At 39.8% G+C, this 12,465-nt stretch overlaps 1 protein-coding gene across 2 annotated transcripts in view; it reads left to right on the plus strand.

The window, feature by feature from the left end:
• ABCA6 (ATP binding cassette subfamily A member 6) overlaps positions 1–7,905 on the plus strand; it is a 58,546-nt gene extending 50,641 nt beyond the window's left edge. For both annotated transcript variants that reach the window (XM_044247549.1, XM_044247550.1), the window contains 9 exons: positions 801–892; positions 1,359–1,537; positions 2,002–2,077; positions 2,151–2,245; positions 3,515–3,634; positions 3,829–3,969; positions 5,345–5,424; positions 7,366–7,421; positions 7,553–7,905. In XM_044247549.1, the coding sequence (XP_044103484.1) occupies positions 801–892; positions 1,359–1,537; positions 2,002–2,077; positions 2,151–2,245; positions 3,515–3,634; positions 3,829–3,969; positions 5,345–5,424; positions 7,366–7,421; positions 7,553–7,654 (941 nt within the window). In that variant the 3' untranslated portion in view covers positions 7,655–7,905. The remainder of the gene's footprint in view (positions 1–800; positions 893–1,358; positions 1,538–2,001; positions 2,078–2,150; positions 2,246–3,514; positions 3,635–3,828; positions 3,970–5,344; positions 5,425–7,365; positions 7,422–7,552) is intronic.
• The last annotated feature ends 4,560 nt before the right edge of the window (positions 7,906–12,465 follow it).

The raw sequence follows: 12,465 nt of genomic DNA on the forward strand, positions 1-12,465 counted from the left end.
CATCCCGAGAGGGTTGAAAACCAAAAACAGCTTATCAAGAGAAGTGTCGATTATCACAGAAGCAAGTTCTGTGTGGAGCATTCACTTGTGTGACTTGGGGTTGCGTTCACTTAGGGTTCGGGCAGAGAGAAGAGTGAGGGCAGGAACTCAGAGCTGGGGCTGCCTTTGGAATGTTCGAGGCATGAAGAGGCAGTGGACACAGGTACAGATGCAAGGGAGGAAGTCTGAGAGGGGAGCAGGGCCAGATTGGGTCCCACTTTGTGAAATACGGTGAAGGCTTTAGATTTTTATAGCAAATCGGTGGAATGCCACTGGAGGGTTTTTAGCTAGCTTTTTATTACCCCTTAAGTTTTGAAAAAAATGAACACGTTGGCTATTGTTTGTAAATCTGGGTGGCAGACGAGAGGCTAAATTTATATTAGTTCAGATGAAAGATGGTGGTGGCTTAGACACAGGTGGGGGAATTAGGGATGGAGAAAATGTCCCTGACTTCCCAAGTTTAGGAATCACTTAAACATGTACTTAGCACATTAGCCATCTACTAACAAAAAGAATCTGGCTCATTTTTTCACTGAAAATGTAATGTGGAAAACAAAAGACTTATTGACATCAGATCCATAAGCTTTTCACTAATATTTCTTCTAATTATAGGAATTAGAGAACATGGTTTGGTAACCTGAATTACATACATGTTAAAAATCTCAAAACAGTACTGGAGCGTGTACATATCTCAAAAGGTTTGAATAAACAGGTTTATGATAATTCACTTTCAAGACTGATAATCAGTGATTCTCTTTCAGGTGAAATTTTGGGATTGCTAGGACCTAACGGTGCTGGTAAAAGCTCATCTATTAGAATGATTTCTGGGATCACGAAACCAACAGCTGGAGAGGTAGTAAGAAATGACACAATGATTTTCATTCCCAAAATAGACATTTCATGATAAATGTAGGTTATATCTTTATAAGACTCTACTTTTAATAATTTAAATAGTTTTCCATAATAAATGTGTGAATTTCTATAATGTGTATTGTTTTAACTTTTTAATTTTTATGTAGTTATTTATCTTTCTAATTAAACATTTTCTTACTGAAGTACAATTAGCATACAGTGTTATATTACTTTTAGGTGTACAATATAATGATTTCAATATTTCTATCACTTGCAACAATGTAGATTATAAAGGGTATAATGCTAAGTGAAATAAGTCAGACAGAGTAAGATAAATACCATAAGATTTCATTGATATATTTCTTTGATGCTCAAAAAATTTAGGTATTTATTAGCTACATGTCAGTTTCTTGAGTGTGATTGGAGAAAAGGCTACATGTGTTTCTAAAACCAGTTTACTTTCTTAGGTAGAACTGAAAGGATGTGGTTTGGTTTGGGATCATCAGGGAGACAACACAGTCAGCTTCCTGGGATACTGTCCTCAGGAGAACGTGCTCTGGCCCAGCCTGACAGTGAGGGAGCATCTGGAGATCTTTGCCGCCATCAAAGGGCTGAGGAAAGGGGACGCCACAATTGCCATTTCACGGTAAAGAGCAGTCACGGGATTCTTTTGTGTCCAGAGCCAGGAAAGCTTGTTCCACTGATGGTGAACTCACTGATGAAGAATGGAGAGTAGAAATGATGTCTGCACCTTGTCCGAGAGTATCAATCAGCAGTAGGGCAGGGATGGAGGGACAGGAGGTGTTTCCAGCATCCTCGATTGAGGGATCTTAAGAAAAAAAAAATCGCATAAAATAATTGATAGTGTTCAATGAATGAATAACCACAAATAATCATCTACTTCAGTTCCAAATTCAAAATTCTAGCTATTCTTTAAAATTCTTTATGAGATGAAAAATCTTTCCTATTCCAAAACAAACTCTTTCTCTCTAGGATCATGAGTTTCCGAGTAGTAGTGCCTAGCTTCCTTTCAATGCTGTTGTAATCTTCTGCGGAATTACAGTTTCCAAAGATCCTCTTTTGAATGGATATTCTCCTGTTTTCCAATAGATTGGTGGATACTTTCAAACTGCACGGACAGCTAGATGTTCAGGTGCAGAAATTAACGGCAGGAGCCGCCAGAAAGGTATGTGGGATGCGGGATGGTATTCTGAAGGCTGATGGGATGGCAGCAAATAAGGTGCTTCTCTGCCTTTCAGTTGTGTTTTGTGCTGAGCATCCTGGGAAATTCACCTGTCCTGCTCCTAGATGAACCCTCAACAGGCATGGACCCAGCAGGGCAGCAGCAAATGTGGTAAGCATAATACACGAGTGTAAACCTCATGTCAAACTTGTGTTTTTATTTTTTTTTTAATTTTATTATTTTTTTTTTAGATTTTATTTATTTATTTGGCAGACAGAGATCACAAGTAGGCAGAGAGGCAGGCAGAGAGAGAGAGAGGAGGAAGCAGGCTCCCCGCTGAGCAGAGAGCCCGATGTGGGGCTGGATCCCAGGACCCTGGGATCATGACCTGAGCCGAAGGCAGAGGCTTTAACCCACTGAGCCACCCAGGCGCCCCCAAACTTGTGTTTTTAAACTGAGCTTAGATGGGGGCACCCAGCCGGCTTAATCGGTAGAGCAAGCAACTCTTGATCTGAAGGTTGTGAGTTCAGGCCCCATGTTGGGTGTTTAGCTTACTTTAAAAAAATTTTTTCTAGACTAAATAAAACCCTGATCTTGGAAAAATCTAAATCCACTGATTTCTAATTTAGTGGAGATAATCCATATCATTAGGAAAATAAATATGTCATAAATAGATTCTCTTTTGTATCATATTTATGTGGTATTAATGTTAAAAAAAAAACCTTAAGTATTTTGTTGGAATTTTAGGTCTTGTAATTTGGAGTTAAATTTTTTAAATTATTGAGGTATATGTAACTGTTTCTTTTTTTAGAGGTTATTAACTTATATACTTTCTCCGTTTCCTTTTCTTTCCCCCTTTACCAAATCTGTCAAATTTGCTTATCCAGTTTTTCTTAGTTTTTTAAATTATTTTTACTTTCCTTTCTAGGATGTACCATTTGGATTAATAAAATCATCCAATCTAATTTCATATTTGTGACTGTCCAATAGTTTCCCTATCTCTTTAAAGAATTTCATTGTGGAAATTTTATACAAATGTAAAGAGAATCATTTATGAACCTGATATACCCATGACCTATTTCAATAGTCACCCATATAAGGCCTACCTTTTTTCATTATACTTCTACCCACTTCCTTTTCTCCACTCCTAACAGTTTGAAGCAAATATTAGGCAGCCTTTCCTTTATTTATAAATATATTAATTAATTTATTCAAAAGATATAAAGATCTCTTTTTTAAAAACTTAACCAGAATACCACTAGCCTGCCTAAAAATATTAAACACTTCTCTTTATCATTTATGTTATCAAAAAACCTAATCAGTATTTAAATTTCTGGTTTTTTAATTAGAAATATGATTTGTTTTATCTATACAATTTCTCCTCCATTTCTTTTTTGTCTATCCTCTTTTTTAACAATGATATTTTTGGGGTCCTTTCAGGCAGGTGATCCAGGCATCCATTAAAAACACAGAGAAAGGAGCGCTCCTGGCCACCCATTACCTGGCCGAAGCTGAGGCCATATGTGACCGCATCGCTATAATGGTGTCTGGAAGGCTGAGGTGGGTGTCTTTCTGGAGGCTGTGCTTGACCCTCAAAATGAAATTCCCCATGGAAAAGGAAAGATCGCTGGGAACACCTGGAGTTCTTCCCATCAGTTTCTCAGCAATGCCCTTTCCCCTACATTTGAAATTGAAGAAGGTAAAAAACGTAAGGGACAGTATTTTTTCCGATATGTTTTCCTTCTTGCCCGTAGGTGCATCGGCTCCATCCAACACCTAAAAGACAAGCTCGGCAAGGATTACATCCTAGAACTGAGAGTGAAGGAAGCTGCCCAAGTCACCTGTGTTCACACGGAGATTCTGAAGCTTTTCCCACAGGTTGCACCACAGGAAAGGTGAAGGACTATGGAGAAATGTGTTGGTTTTACCCACTTTACCCACTCAGTGGTTTCTTTTCTGCTCTGTGAGGACTTCAGAGTGATTTGACTTCATAATAAAAGTTAGGGACCTCAAAAACTGATTTGCTGACTCCTCCAGACTGGAAGAGATTTGGGACCCACCCAGGAAGCTGTGTCCTCTTGTCCCAAGGAAAGTTTGGGGACACCTTACATGGGCCCCCTCAGCCATCCAAGGCTGGTCTCCAGCTCAGAGGAGGATGTAGAAAAATTTAGGAACTTCTCATGCCCAGAACCCTTCATGGGACCTGATTTGGACCCACGGCACCCTCCACAGACCTCCCTGAAAATATTTAAAACATGTAAATATTTATAATCTAAAAGATGTAACTATTTAAGGTGAATTCCCCTCTTGGAAACAAACAACCATCGAGATACTCAAATAACCTCCCTGTAATGAGTTTTTGTGCCTCAAAATGGAGAATAGAAATGTGTGTGTGTGTGTGTCTATATGTGTGTGTGTTTGTGTATGTCTGTGTGTTGGGGGAGCGGGGGGCAAGGAGGTAGAACTAGAACAGAATTTGGAATTCCTTATAGGCGTAAGCACACCAGAGAAGCAAGTGGCATTTCCATTTTAGCACAGCGTAAATATAATGGAATTATCAGAGACTATGCCAGGGAAAGCAACTCAGTCCTGCTACTGCACTCTTGGTGTCACGAAGTAAGTGGGAAGACCATGAGTGGCAAGCCTGAAAAAGCAGGTGCTGGGCTGAAGAGGGCCAACCCTGGAGGTCTGGGCAGCTCTAGGGCCTCCTGAGGGCATCACACTAAGAGGGAATGAGCTGAGAATGGGCATGAGGTCATCAGCTGAAAGTGGCACATGGAAACAAGAGGCCACAGACCCCCTCGGGCTCCTCCTTTCCTCACAGGTTGGGGAAGTTTATAGTTAAAACCTTTTGAACGCGTCCCATCAGGTCCTTCTCTCTTAACCCCACATTTCCCTTTCCTTAGCTTTCTGGTCACAAGGATGAAATATTAAGTGAATGAATTAATTGCCAACTAATTTAAGTTAAGCAAAGGGGATAGTCCAGATGGTCTACATTCAACCACCACAACAAAAGGTTTGCATACACTGAGCATAAATGCAATTATGCTGGTTTATTTCTAGAAGAATTATCTCCAACAGCCAGCCACCAAAGACATTTTAAGAATTTTACATTGGTTGTTTTACTCCCTTTTCATGTAAGCTGTATATGTATTTGTATTACTTTTATTTTCATCAAAGGAAATTGATGTTAATATCAGCATTTATTTTGATGGCCATTTTCTCCCCCCTTGAAACTCAAGGTCAGATATGACATTTTCATATCCCCAGGTACTTCTCCTTCTTGGTCTATAAACTACCTCTGGCGGATGTCTACCCTCTATCTCAGACCTTCCGCAAATTAGAGGCAGGTAAGAGTTACCATTGTGGGGTGCCTGGGTGGCTCAGTGGGTTAAAACTCTGCCTTCGGCTCGGGTCATGATCTCAGGGTCCTGGGATCGAGCCCCGCATCGGGCTCTCTGCTCAGCGAGGAGTCTGCTTCTCCCCCCCACCCCGCCTGCCTCTCTGCCTACTTGTAATCTCCATCTGTCAAATAAGTAAATAAAATCTTTAAAAAAAAAAAAAGAGTTACCATTGTAAAAGAAAACTTTTGAAGAATCAGTTCAGCGTCAGGTGATAATTTCATGGTAGGTAATTTTGTAATCCATTTAAAAAATGTGCAAATGCTTAATGGTTTTAAGAATTCTAATGGTAGGTAATAGTGAGATTTAACTCCAACTGTGGTTAATCCAGTTCTCTGGAAAGAGGTTAATCCCTGTGGCAGGGATTGAAGCTACAGAAAACACACAACTAAGCTTGGCTGGGTTTACTATGAATTCATAACGTTAACCTGACAAAGTCCCTTAGTGGGTGCTGCATTGTCTGTGTATGCACAACCCATTCACACCAAGTATCCGAAATTATTCCTCGCACACCCATCTCCTTCTTGCTTTTCTCCCTCGGTTGATGCCCTTGCTTTGTATTTCACTAATAAAATAAAAGCCACAGAAAACCTTCCACCCATGCATCCACGTCTCTGCGTCTGGGCTGAGCATTCTGCCTTCCCACTAAGCCCGTCCCCTCCATCGTGCATGACCCCTCTTGCCATTCGAAATTGTGGACGTTCTCTCTCCATCATCATTGTTCTGCTTCCAGCTGGGGAAGTCCCAGCAGCAGACTGTCCTGGAGTAATTTCTAACGCAGCCTAGTGGTGAGGAGCTGCAAGTTCGGTGTCTGCCTCTCTACCGGCTGGGAGGCACTGGGTAAAGCTATCGATACCCTGCACATCTAGGTGATCTGTCTCTGAGTAGGGGGTAATATCAGTGCCCACTTGAGCAGGGTCATTAGGAAAATTAAATGAATTCATTTACAGAGTGTTTAGACTTGTGCCAGGTTCACTGTGTTTGAGAGAATATGAATCGCCAGTTTACTCCCTCCAGTCCAGACACCCTGACTTCTAGCTCCTCCTAAAGGCAACCAGACATGCATACTCCTGCCTTAGGACTTGGCACTCGCTGATCCTTCTTCTTGAAATTCTACTGCTTCCAAATATCCAGCTTGTTCTCTCTCTTCAAGTTTCTGCTCAATTCTTACCTTCTAACTATGGCCCACCCCAGCCATCCTGTTAAAAACGAGTGCCTGGTACTTCCTGTTTCCTCTGCTTGATTTATTTTTCCTGTGTAGTAGCAATCATCATTTCCTTTATTTTAAATTTAAGTCCTCATTTATTTAATGCCCATATTCCTGCCACTAGAATGCAGGGGTTTATACACAAAGGCAAGGTTTTGTTTTCACTGCAACTCTGTCCCTGGTACCAAGCCTGGACACACAGAGAAGATCTCAGTGTATGAGTGGAGAATTGTGAATATGTGAATATGTACATCTGGTTTCCTGGCAGGGACGCCCAGCTTCCAGCTGGGTACAGCAGATAAACTGGCTGAAGCCAGTTACACAGAAGCATTGGGTCCTTTCATAGGGAAAGGAATGGGATTGAAATCTTCCCTGTGTGTAAGAATGTGTCAATCAATTATGTAATTCCTCAAGGATCTTCTGTTTTCCAGGACACACATACTATGTAATAAAATGTATCAAAATGTAATATGAGAAAATTCTCACATCAGAGTTAATTCAATTTGTATTTATATTAACTCTATGACTTTTGACATCTCCCTTCTTTCTCCAAGCATTTATTTATTCAGCTTTATAGTCTATTTATACTAATTGTGTGTATTTTTATTTTGTATAACTTTGAAAAAATTCTTGGTAATAAACATCTGGTAAGCATCTACTAGTAATCTTTTTTTCTCCCCCAGTGAAACATAACTTTAACCTGGAAGAGTACAGCCTCTCTCAGTGCACACTGGAAAAGGTGGGTCATCTTTTATGGTTTGTATCATTCCTATAAATTTCACATGAAAGTAATTATGCATATATTCTATTTATTTTAAGACAATATCCAACTTGTTCATTCCTTTTCTTTCTGCGTTGTCTCCTATTTAGGTATTCTTAGAGCTTTCGAAGGAGCAAGAGCTGGGAAATTTTGAAGAAGAAATGGATACAACCATGAGATTGGAACTCCTCTCTCCTGCAGATGACTTTTAAAAGCTCAAGCCTGTTAATACTTTGTGTCATATAAGCTTATGTTCTATGTAATAATTGGCAGTATGTATAATTTTAAAAATCATTAACATCAACATCAGGGTATATTTTGTACATTTGGTTAACAAATGAATACATGTCAGAATTATTCCTCCCCTTAAATTTAGGAATGATAGAAAATCTGTGATAAAGGCAATATAAAGTATTAATAAATTTTACCTGAAGACCAGGTAGCAGGTATCGTGGAAATAAAACCACAAACTTGGGAATTTTTTGAAGTATAACTTCAAACATGGCGTATCACTTTGAAAAATGACACTTACTAAGAAATTCCCTAGCAGAGCCATATGAGGGATCTGTTCAACAGCCAGAAGCTATAGGATTGCAGCATGCATTTGGGAAGCTCGGGTTTATGAGGTTGCTTTGAAACACAAGTAAAACCTTAGAGTCTTCCTCTGAAGTCTTTTCAGAAACTGTTTTGAAATTCAGAGCGAGGAGTGCATTGGACTCACCCCTGAACGAGCCCGTGCATCGGATAAGCATTCAAACATACCTTGTGGAAAGGAGGGACGTCACAGCAACATTCGTCCAGTTTTCTAAGATTTTGAATGCTACTTCATGATTGGGGGAGGCGAGTGCTGATTTCCCTCACCAACTCATCAGTAGTTTTCTGTGTACAGTTGACCTTTGCACAACACAGGGGTTAAGGGTACCGAACCCTCTGTGTAGTCAGAAATCTGAGTATAACTTTCAAGTCCCCCCCCCGCCAAACTTAACCACTAATAATCTACTGTTGACTGACAGAATGGGAGAAGATATTTGCAAATGACATATCAGATAAAGGACTAGTGTCCAAAATCTATGAAGAACTTAACAAACTCAACACCCAAAGAAAAAATAATCCAATCAAGAAATGGGCAGAGGACATGAACAGACGTTTCTGCAAAGAAGATATCCAGATGGCCAACAGACACATGAAAAAGTGCTCCACATCACTCGGCATCAGGGAAATACAAATCAAAACCACAATGAGATATCACCTCACACCAGTCAGAATGGCTAAAATCAACAAGTCAGGAAATGACAGATGCTGGCAAGGATGCGGAGAAAGGGGAACCCTCCTACACTGTTGGTGGGAGTGCAAGCTGGTGCAACCACTCTGGAAAACAGCATGGAGGTTCCTCAAAATGTTGAAAATAGAACTGTCCTATGACCCAGCAATTGCACTACTGGGTATTTACCCTAAAGATACAAACGTAGTGATCCAAAGGGGCACGTGCACCCGAATGTTTATAGCAGCAATGTCCACAATAGCCAAACTATGGAAAGAACCTAGATGTCCATCAACAAATGAATGGATCAAGAAGATGTGGTATATATACACAATGGAATACTATGCAGCCATAAAAAGAAACAAAATCTTGCCATTTGCGACAACATGGATGGAACTAGAGAGTATCATGCTTAGTGAAATAAGTCAAGCGGAGAAAGACAACTATCATATGATCTCCCTGATATGAGGAAGTGGTGATGCAACATGGGGGCTTAAGTGGGTAGGAGAAGAATCCATGAAACAAGATGGGATAGGGAGGGAGACAAACCATAAGTGACTCTTAATCTCACGAAACAAACTGTGGGTTGCTGGGGGGAGGGGGGTTGGGAGAAGGGGGGTAGGGTTATGGACATGGGGAGGGTATGTGCTTTTGGGTAAATTGGAAGGGGAGGTGAACCATGGGAGACTGTGGACTCTGAAAAACAATCTGAGGGGTTTGAAGTGGCGGGGGGGGGTGGGAGGTTGGGGTACCAGGTGGTGGGTATTATAGAGGGCACGGCTTGCATGGAGCACTGGATGTGGTGAAAAAATAATGAATACTGTTTTTCTGAAAATAAATAAATTGGAAAAAAAATAACCTACTGTTGACCAGAAGCCTTCCCAAAAACATAAATCATCAATTAACGCAGTTTGCATGTTATATGCATTATATGCCATATTCTTATAATAAGTCAGCCAGAGAAAAGATAATGTTATTAAGAAAATCATAAGGAAAAAATACATTTATTGTACTGTACAGTAAAAAACCATATGTAAGTGAACCTGTACAGTTAAATCCATGTGATTCAAGGGTTAACTGTATTTACTGCCATTTTTAAAATCACTTCTTTCTTATGTATGTACATCATGTGTTTTTATATGCTCATTGAGGGATTTTTGTATAATGGAGAAAAACACAAAAATTGAATACAATTGAATAAAAGATCACCACACTTCCTCCATACCAAAAAAAAAAAAAGTTTCTTTTTTCTTTAGTATACTCTTTTACATAAGTGAAATCATTACAGTATATATAATTTCTTAACTATTTTAATTTACTTTCACACTTATGGTGAAGTTCCAGTGCTATATGTTTGTATTTTATTTTGTGTTAATTATTTGTATTTTTTGTACATTTGTGTTTAATCTTTTGTGTTTTAATCTTTTTCTTACCCATTTCTCACATAATTAAATGTTTTACCTGCATATATTACATATCATAATTATATCTAGAACATTATGATAAATAATCAATAGCTTACTATTTATTCAGGATACTTTAGTGCCCTGTAAAAGCAAATTCCTATCATAATAAGAGTTGGGTTTAGATTATTTCTAAAATTCAAGCAATAAATTCTCCTGTCTTGCTCAAATGTATGAGATCACAATATATATAACCATTTTACATAGTAAGATGATGAAATCTTTGCCTATATTCATTATAAGTTACTAATTTTCTTAACTGTTGTAGAATTATGTTTACAAAGTACTGAATAACCAATATGAGATGTATAACTATTTTAGAAGATTAAGTTAGACATGATTTGCTAAATCCATCATAATATGGGTGCTTTTGAAAACTTGGGTTTCTATTAGGAATATATTCAAGAGAAGATAAAGAGGTATGAAAAGGGAAGGAGATGAGAATAAAACTAAAGAAAGGATTTTTTCAAAAGAAAAAATAGTTGTATCATCTCGAACTCTGTTGTAGACAGGTCCTGTGCTGGTTTTGTTCATTATTTTCCTACTATACCCTTTCCAAAAGCAACAATAGATGCAAAGGTAGAAGAGAGAGGTCAGAGGATCTCGTCCCTCCTGTCCTTGTTTTAGTTCCAGATCTCAGACAGTAGATGTAGCCCTCCAGGCGTATAACTTCTGCCCTCCTCCAGTTACACACATCTGCTTCTGGCCCCTCTAACATTATTGACCCCAAGAATGTCCTACTCTTACCTCGTCCTTCTCACTCAGGCTCCAGCAAATCATCAGAATTATCATTTAAGTTGTTTGTTCCTAGTTTACGGCTCTGCTGGTTTCTGCTCCACGTAAGCTGGTCCTGGCTGCAATTCTTTTTATTCATTTGCGTAAAATGCATAAAATGATCTCTGCTTCCAGGTCCTTCTAATATTTGGTTTTGGACTCCAGTTCTTAATACAGAGCTCCTAAGACACTAAGGGTCTCTTGGGTGATGGAAGTAACTTTTGTTCTAATGAGGTGATGCTGGTGGGCTCCAGGATCAGCACTGGCCACCAGAAAAACCAAGCCATGATTGAAAGCTTGGTACTTTCACCCCATCCTCATTCTCCAGAGGTGGGAGAAGCATTGTAAATTGAGCTGAGAGTCAGTCATGCCTATCTGATGAAACCTCCAAAAAATTCCAAAAGTACTGGGTTCAGAGAGTGACAAAGCTGGTGAACACATCAATGTGCTAGGAAGGTGGTGGGTGCATCCCAGTTCCAGGGTGACTGGGGCTCTATGCTTGGAACCCTTCCAGACCTTATCGTATGTATCTCTTCATTTAGCTGTTCATCTGAATCCTTTATCATATTGTTTATATTAGGAACAAGTCAACATAAGTAAGGGTTCCCTTGAGGTGGTAACTGTTCCCTAGGAGGTAAGCTGTTCTTACAAATTGTTGAACCCAAAGATGAGGTCATGGGAGCCCCACTTATAGCTGGAAGGTCAGAAGTAAAGGAGATGACATGGGGCTTCGTGATTGGCATCTGAAGCTGGGTCAGTGTTATGAGACAGGGTGAGTAACTGGTGGGATCTGACGCTAACTCCAGACAGATAGTGTCAGAACTAAACAAATTGTAGGACACCGAGATGGTTTTGGAGAATTGTTTGGTATGGGGGAAAAAAACCCACCACATTTGGTGGCCAGAAGTATGAGAACAAAGGAAAACACAAAGGACAAAAACAGTATTTCCCAGACATTTGGTGTCAATGAAGTGGAATTTGCTAGAACAGTTCTGGCTCATGGAAACACATGGTTTGGGAACAGAAAGAATGGAGGGCTGGGTTGCCGAGATGAGGCGCTCTTGGTCCCTGAATGGCTACCTAGTCCCTCATAGTATAAAAATGCAGCTGCTCTTTGATCAGTTACTAAGAGTAGAAGTTACCAGTGGAATTAAAGATGAGAGTAGACCCAGCTCCTGAGGAGCTGGCTCTTTGGATATGTCAGGAAATGCAAAATGATAAGCATGCTAAATGTATAACCTCTCGGTCATTGTTATCCGGAATGGCTAAAATAAGAGAGAGTTCTGAGTTGGACCTTGATGCGGGAACAAGTTCAAACTTGGGCCAATCTGAGCTTTGGCCACCAGCCTCAAAGCTGCTCAGAAAGGGAAAAATTATGTCAGGAAGGTACCTCTAATCACCCTTTGATCACCAAAGAAATAGTCAGTGTGGTGGATGGAGAACAAAACCAAAACCAACCAACCCACAAACTACTAAAACCAGGGGGTAGAGCGTGAGGGAGATGTCTCATTTTGTGGACTGAACT

Source organism: Neovison vison, chromosome 5, assembly GCF_020171115.1.
Source record: "Neovison vison isolate M4711 chromosome 5, ASM_NN_V1, whole genome shotgun sequence".
Taxonomy (NCBI): Eukaryota; Metazoa; Chordata; class Mammalia; order Carnivora; family Mustelidae; genus Neogale; species Neogale vison.